The sequence below is a fragment of the Bison bison genome, unplaced genomic scaffold (assembly GCF_000754665.1).
Source record: "Bison bison bison isolate TAMUID 2011002044 unplaced genomic scaffold, Bison_UMD1.0 scf7180017864182, whole genome shotgun sequence".
Classification (NCBI taxonomy): Eukaryota; Metazoa; Chordata; class Mammalia; order Artiodactyla; family Bovidae; genus Bison; species Bison bison.
Window position 1 is genome coordinate 1,681,111 of NW_011494754.1, and position 9,787 is coordinate 1,690,897.

Consider the following 9,787-nt stretch of genomic DNA (forward strand, 5'->3'; position numbering starts at 1 on the left):
CGATAGTTTGAGCAATGGCCTCTTGGGTATGGTAAGCCGTGGGCCTCGAACTTGACAAAAGTGTGCTTCTGACTATAATAAGTCCACAAAGCAGTGATCCTCAATTCTTGGGTTATTCTAGCTATACAAATTACCACTCTGCCCAAAGATCATTCAGATACTCAAGTTATGGACTCAGTGAGTTGAATTCATAAGCATCGCATATTCAGATATCCAAAGCACAGCTAGTTTAATGTCCCTTGTAGTGTACTTTACAGGAATCCAAACTCTTTATTACCTTGAGATCTAATAACTGTAAAGGTGAATCTCCACTGGGGAATCCACTGTAAAATTCACAGTTGTCAACAACTCAGTGCCAATAGGCAGGGGACTTAGAATTACTCTGTGACTGAGCAGGCAAGCTTCTCAAGTTTCTGTAGATGTAGAGGGGATGTATGCTCTTGAAGAAAGTATTCCTCTTTGCTTCTTGAACAAATACTATTTGTTAGACATCTTCTGACATGCAAACTATTCTTGTTCATTGTCAGGGAATTTATACTACACTCAGAAGGTAGTCTATATTTTCTTCCTTGAAAAGGGAAGGATATTCATCTGGACCTCATTTCTTTGCATTTGCCATCTTAGCCATCTGTTGGAGAATAACAAATGTGGGGCATTAAAGTATAAATCAAGCTAAATATATATTAAGCAGAGACAAATAAATGCAAGTGGGAAGACATATTAGCACATTCACTAGGCTGTGTTTTCTTGTTGTTAACAGAATATTCATTTTGTTTGCTAGTAACACCCCATATCTTCATTATAAATTTATAGTGTTAAGAAATTGATTAAAAATGGGTCACTGCAATGAAAACTAATGATATATCTGAAATTCACATAAATCACATGCTGTCAGTTACTAAAGATGCTGAAGATACTAGAAGAGATTAGTTTTAAGTAAGTGCAGGGTTCACAGAGAAAGTGTCAGTAGAAATGAAAATAAAATGCTTATTATGTAAAGTAGAAAGATCTCAGGAGTTAGAGTTTGAAGTCCTGGCTGGGTTGCTTTATGGCCTCGGTTTCCTCAACTCTGAATTGTTGATTACAGCAGCAACTCAACTGTTCTAACCTGGGTCTCCTTTTAATTCAGTTCAGCTCAACTCATCAAACACATACTATGCAGTTAATCATAAGCTCTCATAGTCTAGGAACCCTGACTGACTTGTTCAACATCATGTGGGGGGCTCCATAGACGTCTGCTGTTGTTGCCTGTAATGTGCTGCAGAAATAGAGATGTGGAAAAACACAGTCCCTGCACTGATGGAGTGAACTGTCTGAGGAGACAGTGGGCAACAAATCCTATAACCAGAATAAGCAAGGGTTAAATTAGAATGTCAGTAGAAGTTCTGCATACGTTCTTGGTTTTTATTGATATGAATGATACCATTTTTTGATATCATGTTTTTTGTTTTTCTCCCACTAAACTGATTTATCTGCTCTCCTTGTAAAGATATATGTCAGTCCTTTTAATAGCTCTTAATGTCTGTGTAATTTTCAATTTTATGGATCATCTACAGTAAACTTTAAAATATGAACTGGTTTTTCTACTATCCTGGAAGTGATGGGGGGGCATCTTTTTGCTGGTTTATGTATTCTAGAAATAAACATTCATGTAGATGTTAGTTTCAGTCAAAAGGGGAGATAATTAATACATTGGCAAAATAAAAAAGGCTGATTTAGATTTTAAATGACTTTTGTATTACTGAATGCTTTGATTATCCATATCTCTTTTCTTCTCCATCAACAGGGAGAATTGGAAGTTTTGTACAGATGTGCTTACTAACAAAATTGCCAATTATGCATAGGTACATATGCTTCATCCATTATTTCAGGTGACCAGAACAGAAATTTTCTCTTTTTTCCTTCTTTCTTTTTATGGGGCTTTGGAACTTTGCATGCAACTTGATCAACGATTGAAATTGCACTGTTCCACGTGTGATGGTAATACAGAGAAATTATATTAGTTTGTGGTCTGAGTTTTGCCATGGCAGTGGGAAAGGGAGACCTGAAGTAATAGCAAGTAAATATTATGGTATTAAGAATAGGGAGGTAGGACTTTCCTGGTGGTCCAGTGGTTAAAACTGTGCTCCCAATGCAGGGGGCATGGGTTCAATCCCTAGTTGGGGAACTAAGACCCTGCATGCCTCCCAGCGCTGCCAGAAAAAGAAAACCAGTAAATGTCTTTAAAAAAAGAAGAAGAAAAAAGGAATAGGGAGGTTGTGAGACTGATATGGTTTTTAGTCTTTTAAATTTTATTTATAAATCAGAGATATGGTCAAATAAATGTGACTCCTCTCCCACTTAGTAGTGTAGTCACTAAGTCGTATCTGACTCTTTGCACCTCTATGGACTGCAGCCCGCCTGGCTCCTCTGTCCATGGGATTCTCCAGGCAAGAATACTGGAATGGGTTGCCATTCCCTTCTCCAAAGGATCTTCCTGACCCAGGAATTGAACCCAGGTCTCCTGCATTGCAGGCAGATTCTTTACCATCTGAGCTATCAGGGAAGCTCCCATCTCCCACTTACATGTATAGTATTCATTTTTTTTTTTTAAATAAACAGGGCCTTGATATAATGCTAATATAAACCCTATTGCAAGCTGAGATCTGAGTGTGGTAACAAAGAAGAGAGAGAGACGTCATGAGAAAAATGTGCTGGATTTTCTCTTGTAATTTATTTTGAAAGATAATAACAATCCACTCCACCTGCTAAATGTACCTTGGAGTAACAAAATTTTGTGGAACATATTTGTTTAAAACTTTTGGACTAGAGTTGGTTCTTGTTATTTGCAGTGGCTCAGACGGTAAAGCATCTGTCTACAATGTGGGAGACCCGGGTTTGATCTCTGGGTTGGGAAAATCCCCTGGAGAAGGAAATGGCAATCCACTCCAGGACTATTGCCTGGAAAATCCCATGGACAGAGGAGCCTGGTAGGCTACAGTCCATGGGGTCGCAAAGAGTCGGACGCGACTGAGTGACTTCACTTTCACTTTTACTTTGGACTAGAAGTGCTAATGTAACTGAAATCTTTGATTCATTTTTTGCATAACTGCCTTGTAGAGATGGGGACAACAGGACTCCCCTGTGATGTCTTCAGGATGTGAGGGATATCTTGTCTTTCAGGGTAGAGGACAAAGGTGCCTCTGTCTTTTCAGGTGGGTCAAAGCCAAAGTTATCCTCCCAAGGTGGATGGTTTGAGGTTTCAAGACTTTCAGAATTTCTCCAGAGGGCATCAGGACCTACATTCCATGCTGCTTTTCCAATCAGAAGGACTTTATAATTTATTGTTTATTGTAATGCTCAAACTATTCTTGGAGAGAACAGAATAGGAGACAATATTTGCAAGCAATGTTACTGACAAGGGATTAGTCTGCAAGAGTTATAAACAGGTCATGCAGCTCAATATCAATAAAACCACAAATGACCCCATCAAAAAATGGGCAGAAGACCTAAAGAGACATTTCTTTGAAGAAGACATACAGATGGCCAGGAGGCACTTGAAAAGATGCTCAGTATTGCTAATTATTAGAGAAATGCAAATCAGAATTACAGTGAGTTAGCACCTCACACCGGTTAGAGTGGCCATCATCAAAAAATCTACAAACTGTAAGTGCTGGAGAGGGTGTGGAGAAAAGGGAACCCTCTTACTCTGTTGGTGGGAATGCAAATTGGTATAGCCACTATGGAGAGAAGTATGGAGGTTCCTTAAGGAACTAAAATAGAGCTACCATTTGATCCAGCAATCCCACTCTTGGGGGTATATCTGGAGAAAAACATGGTTCAAAACGATGCATGCATCCCAATGTTCCTGGCACCACCGGGTTTACAATAGCTGAGACATGGAAGCAACCTAAACGTCCATTGACAGATGAATGGATAAAGAAGATGTGGTGCACAGATACTGGGCTGGCCAAAAAGCTCATTTGGATTTTTCCGCAAGATCTTACAGAAAAACCCAAACTTTTTGACCCAGTACAATAGAATAGACTATTACTCAACCATTAAAAAGAATGAAATAATGTTATTTGCAGCAGCATGGATGAACATAGGGATTATCATACTAAGTGAAATAAGTCAGTTCAGTTCAGTTCAGTTCAGTCACTCAGTTGTGTCCAACTCTTTGCGACCCCATGGACTGCTCCACGCCAGGCCTCCCTGTCCATCACCAACTCCTGGAGTTTACTCAAACTCATGTCTGTTGAGTTGGTGATGCCATCCAACCATCTCATCCTCTGCCATCCCCTTCTCCTCCTGCCTTCAATCTTTCCCAGCTTCAGGGTCTTTTCAAATGAGTCAGCTCTTTGCATCAAGTGGCCAAAGTATTGGAGTTTCAGCTTCAACATCAGTCCTTCCAATGAATATTCAGGACTGATCTCCTTTAGGATGGACTGGTTTGATCTCCTGCAGTCCAAGGGACTCTCAAGAGTCTTCTCCAACACCACAGTTCAAAAGCATCAAGTCCGACAAAGACAAATATCATATAATAGCTTATATGCAGAATCTTAAAAAATGGTGCAAATGAACATATTTACAAAACAGAGAAAGACTCACAGATTTAGAGAACAAACTTATGGTTTACCAGGATTGGAGGGGGATGGGGGAGGGATAGATCAGGAGTTTGGGCTTGACATGTACACACTGCTATATTTAAAATAAAATGCATTTTCATTATTATTAAAATTTTTTTTAAAAACCTAACTGCTCATGGAGTAATTAAAGACAGTGGCCTGTGAATGAGTCCCTTTACTTGAGAGGAAAGGGGCAGTATATGAGGAAGTGAACGTCTTGTTCCCTCACTAGGTGGAGTGTTTGAGTTTGAACCACATGGGTTCTCTGAAGATTTTGGTTTTGGATTAATTCAGTTCACTTCTGGGACCTCCTGATTCCAAAGCTTTCCCTGCAGCAGTCAGATTGGAAGTAGAATGAACTTGGCCTTATTTAATTGCCTTTGATATGAAGCGCTTTCTTCTGTCCCTTGTGTTGCAGCCCAAATAGTTTAGATACCACGCTAAGTGTGTGCTAAGTTGCTTTAGTCATGTCCAACTCTTTGTGACTGTATGGACTGTAGCCCGCCAGGCTCCTCTGTTCATGGGATTCTCCAGGCAAGAATACTGGGGTGGGTTGCCATGCCCTCCTCCAGGCAGTCTTCCCTACCCAGGGATTGAACCCATGTCTCTTATGTCTTCTGCATTGGCAGGCGGGTTCTTTACCACTAGCGCCACCTGGAAAGCCCAGTTTAGATACCAGAATGACCCAAAGGCCATTGTTCTTGGAAGGGTTGCCCTCATCCAAGCAGTCCAGATAGCGAAGGAAATGAAGTGTGAAAAAGAGGGGACAAAGAGGGGACAGACTTTGATTTTCTTACTAACAGTGATTTACAAGCGAGACACAAAGGAATCATAAACTATTGGGTTTTTTTTTTTTGAAGATCTTAGGCCTTAATACAAGGTCTAGGCCAAATATAGATTTTACTTCTTTGTGTGTTTTACTTAAAAGAATTACACTGTCATTTGTCTTAGTTCTCCAGTGAAGGTATTTGGTTCTCCGGTGAAGATATTTTTTTGCGGAGGTGGGGGGGTCTGTGGCAGGGGGTGGGAGGGGTGGGGGGTAGGGGTCTGGGTTTGGGGGGCCTGGAGATAAGCCCACAAAAGGGAGGGTTCCTTACAGAGGGAAGGGTCATTGTACCATCGATAGTCTTGAACTGCTGCTTTTTGAGAAATAAAACCTCACTGAACCTTGAACATTCTTCTTTATCTACATCATGTGCTTTGAACCTCCTGCATGGTGCAATTTTGATGTGGAGGTGAGGTTCTTTTGACCTAGTTCTACCGTAAGGGATTGCAAATATTTTCCCAATTAAGTGAGGTTCACTGGTTAACAACAAACCATTGTTTCTTATTGTTCTGAGCTAGTAGGCCTGGTATGTGAAACAAGATCCTCCCTCCACCACTTTTTGCCAACAAGGGACAAAACTCAAGACTGATCTCAGAGATAACTGTGCTTGCTTCTCTGTTTTAGTGGTGCTAGCAATTATTTAGTGTCAAATTTAGGATGACTTTTTTTTGTTGTTCTTTCCAAATTGTGTCTCTTGGTTTAACAAAGTAATAGAGGGTCAAGTTTCTTTGAAACTAAACCAAAAACCAGATGTAAGCACATGACGTAGGTGCTTAAGTTTACTCTAGTTACAAGTGACAACTGTTGTTGGTTATCTCAGGAAGTATTTTTTTACATTACATTTTAAGTGCAGAGTTGTGCACAGTTATTGAGAGAAAACGGGGTGAAGGAGGGGAAGACTGGGCAAGGGAGGACTCCTGTGTATCAGATCTTTAGTTGTTGTTCAGTCACTGAGGCGTGTCCGCCTCTTTTGCAACCCCACGGACTGTAGCCCGCCAGGCTCCTCTGTCCATGGGATTTCCCAGGCAAGAATACTGGAGTGGGTAGTTATGGTAAGGGATATTTAAGATTATTACTTGCTTAGCTTTTTATTTTGAAATCATTTCAGATAAATTTTGCCAAAGAGTACAGAGAATTTCTTGTATGCTTTACTTCTCCCAGCTTCCTCAGTGAACGTCATCCATAACCATAGAATCATTACTGAAAGCAGGAAATTAAAATTGATACAATGACCTAATTTACAAATCTTATTCAAATTTAGGCGGGTTTTGCGCCAAAGTCTTTTTTTCAGGGCCAGGATCCCATCCAGTGTTCCTCACTACTTTTAATTTATCATGTTGCCTATGTTTTTACTAACAGGTTACTGCTCCTCAGTTTTTCATGACCTTCACAACTAAGGAAATGGCAACCCACTCCAGTATTCTCCCTGGAGAATCCCATGGACAGAGGAGCCTACAGTTCACAGGGTCGCAAAGAGTCAGACATGAAAATGACTAACCCTTTCACAACTGTGAAATGACAGCTCTTTTGTAGGCTGTCCCTTTAGTTTGGGTTTGCCTGATGTTTTCTTGTGACTGGGTGGAGGTTATTTATTTTTTGACAAGAATTTCAAGAAATGATCTTGTGTCCTGCTCAGTGCATCCCATCAGAAGGTACTGTTGGAGAAATGTAACTGAAAACAAAAATTTCTCAATCCTTAAATCCTCTCCACAAAGGTGGCAGAGAAAGAAAGCACTTCTGTTACTGAATATGCATTAAATCAGAGTCTGAGTATGTGATCAGTGAATCACAGGCAATCTACTAAGAGATTTCAATGACAGAGAGAAATTTTACTCTTTTGTATAGTCAGGAAGGTGCCACCCACAGCATACATACATGTTTTCAAGATAATAACTGGTCCAAAGTGTGAAGACTTGGAAGCACCATTTGTCACACACCGTTCATTGTCAGTTCACCTGGGATTTGGGGTGACTATCTGTGTTAGTTGGCTTTATCCAGGAGAAAAACTATATATCTTTATGAAAGAATATAATTTCATATAAACTGATATATAAGTTTATATATTTTATAAACTGATATATATATCAGTTTATATAAACTGATATACTCATATCTTTATGAAAGGAAGTAGCTTGCAGCTTGGAGTAAGATATCCACCAAAATTAGGCTTCTGTCCCCCAACAGAAAGTGAAAAATAAGGGTGTTATCTCCCTTGATGTTTATATCCTAGGTCTTTGAGAGATATTAGCAAGTCATAAAGTTGACAAAGGCCTATCTTAATCTTTAGAAAGATTGTACATACCTTTCAAAGAGAGGAGAAAATGCTTATAATTGCAAGTTTTCTAAAGTACATGCTCTAGGACGAAGTTGGGAAGGAAAATCTCTTGATTGCATCATGGAGAATTAATCCTTTTTAATTTATATTTTTTTCTTAGAGTACATAATGCTGATATGTCTTCTTATTAATTATATCAGTTTTGATCTCTTGGTTAAGGTGTAATTTAAAGCTTTCCCTACTGTAGAGTTAGTGTTTTCCTTTGTGATTATCAAATATTTTGAGGGGAGATACTTTGGAACTATGCAAATATACTTTTTGTTATCATTCAGGATTTTACGGACAAGTTTTATCATCCACGGACGGTTCCTGCCTGCAACAATGATTACAGTGCTGTTTACCTAATGGTAATTTCCTATGTCCGTTGTGCCTTCTGCATGTATTTGTTGGAATTCTAGCATATGGGAGAGCTGTCCTTTTTCTCACATTTATTTGTTCATTCATTCATTCAATTATTTCTTTATACCAGTATGGACTTGTGGATATTTATTTTATTTTCTGGGATAAAATCCAGCACCAACATGTTTCATTTTGTTACTTAAATTATTCCTGCTTTGCCCATGGGGACTCTTTCAAGATGGCTTCTCTGTCGCATGGTTCAGACAATAAAGAATCTGCCTGTAGTGAGGGGACCTGGGTTCATCCCTGGATCAGGAAGATCCCCTGGAGAAGGGAATGGCTACCCACTGCATGTACAGAGAGAATCCCATATACAGAGGAGCCTGGTGGGTTACAGTTCACAGGGTGGCAAAGAGTTGGACACGACTGAGCAACTAACACTAGATTAACTTTTTTTGAGCACGTCATTACTTTCTTGGCTTCCCTGGTGGCTCAGATGGTAAAGAATCCACCTACAGTGCAGGCGACCTGGGTTCGATCCCCAGGTTGAGAAGATCCCCTAGAGAAGGGCATGGCAACCACTCCAGTATTCTTGCCTGGAGAATCCCCATGGACAGAGGAGCCTGGCAGTCTACAGTCCATGGGGTCGCAAAGAGTTGGACACGACTGAGCGACTGAGCACAACACGATTACTTTCTAGCATCATAAGATGTAGTAGGTTAATAGCACTCTTAGTATTTATGAAGGACTGCAGGTAGATCCTGTACAGTTGGCACATTCTTCAGTGGGAATCCTGGGGCCTAAATGACTTATTTAAATGCAGGTGGAGGTTGTACTCTGCCCACCTGGACTGCTCCTGCATGCTCCACATTGCTGACTTTCATCTTGCGTTGTCATGTATACACTTCCAGCTGCTCTGCATTCCTAGTGGAAATTTTACAGTCCACTGCCTTGATTGGTTTGGTAACCAGAATCCCATTTGGGAAAACAAACCAAACAAAAATGACAATGGGGAAATAGTAAGCAAGGGGTAGTAATTTAAGAAGAAATATTAAAGAAAAGTCTGATGATAAAAACATTTTTTTTTCAATGTTTTATTAGTGGTGGTTCCCGTAATTTCTCCTAAGGGTGCTCTTGAGTTAATTGGTTATTTTTTAACTTTATGAGGGTCATATTATTCTCTCCAGCATAGCATTAGGGAAACCCATGCTGACTTACTTATGAATGCCTTAAAAATGACTCAAGTCCTGTTTGGTTTTGCTATAAGACAGAGTTCCCATTGCCAATAATTATTGTAGAATAAAGTTAGTAAATGAGAGGTTTAACATTATATATTCAGAATGCTCAGGATTATCTGGTCTTTTAAAATATTCCACAAAGCACAGAAGAGAGAAAATTAAACCAGAATGCCAATAGTTTAAAAATTTGTGATATGCTGGGAAGTTAATTTGATGGTTCAAAATTTGATGAAATTGGTGGTCATTTGTTTTGGCAGACAAAAAGATTTAGCAGTATATACACATTTAAATATATGGCTACACTTGCGTTTTTCAAGAAAGGTATTACTAATGATGGATATATTATCTTTTGGGTCACTTTTTTAAAAATTTAAAAAATTCTTTTTTTTTTTTAATTTTATTTTATTTTTAAACTTTACATAATTGTATTAGTTTTGCCAAA

At 39.3% G+C, this 9,787-nt stretch overlaps 1 protein-coding gene across 2 annotated transcripts in view; it reads left to right on the forward strand.

The window, feature by feature from the left end:
- DCDC2 (doublecortin domain containing 2) overlaps positions 1-9,787 on the forward strand; it is a 146,138-nt gene that overhangs the window by 30,171 nt on the left and 106,180 nt on the right. Inside the window, exon 4 of one of the 2 annotated variants that reach the window (XM_010843512.1) lies at positions 8,041-8,115. The exons of the other annotated variant lie outside the window; for it this stretch is intronic. Coding sequence (XP_010841814.1) covers positions 8,041-8,115 — 75 coding nt within the window. The remainder of the gene's footprint in view (positions 1-8,040; positions 8,116-9,787) is intronic. 2 annotated transcript variants of the gene reach the window in all.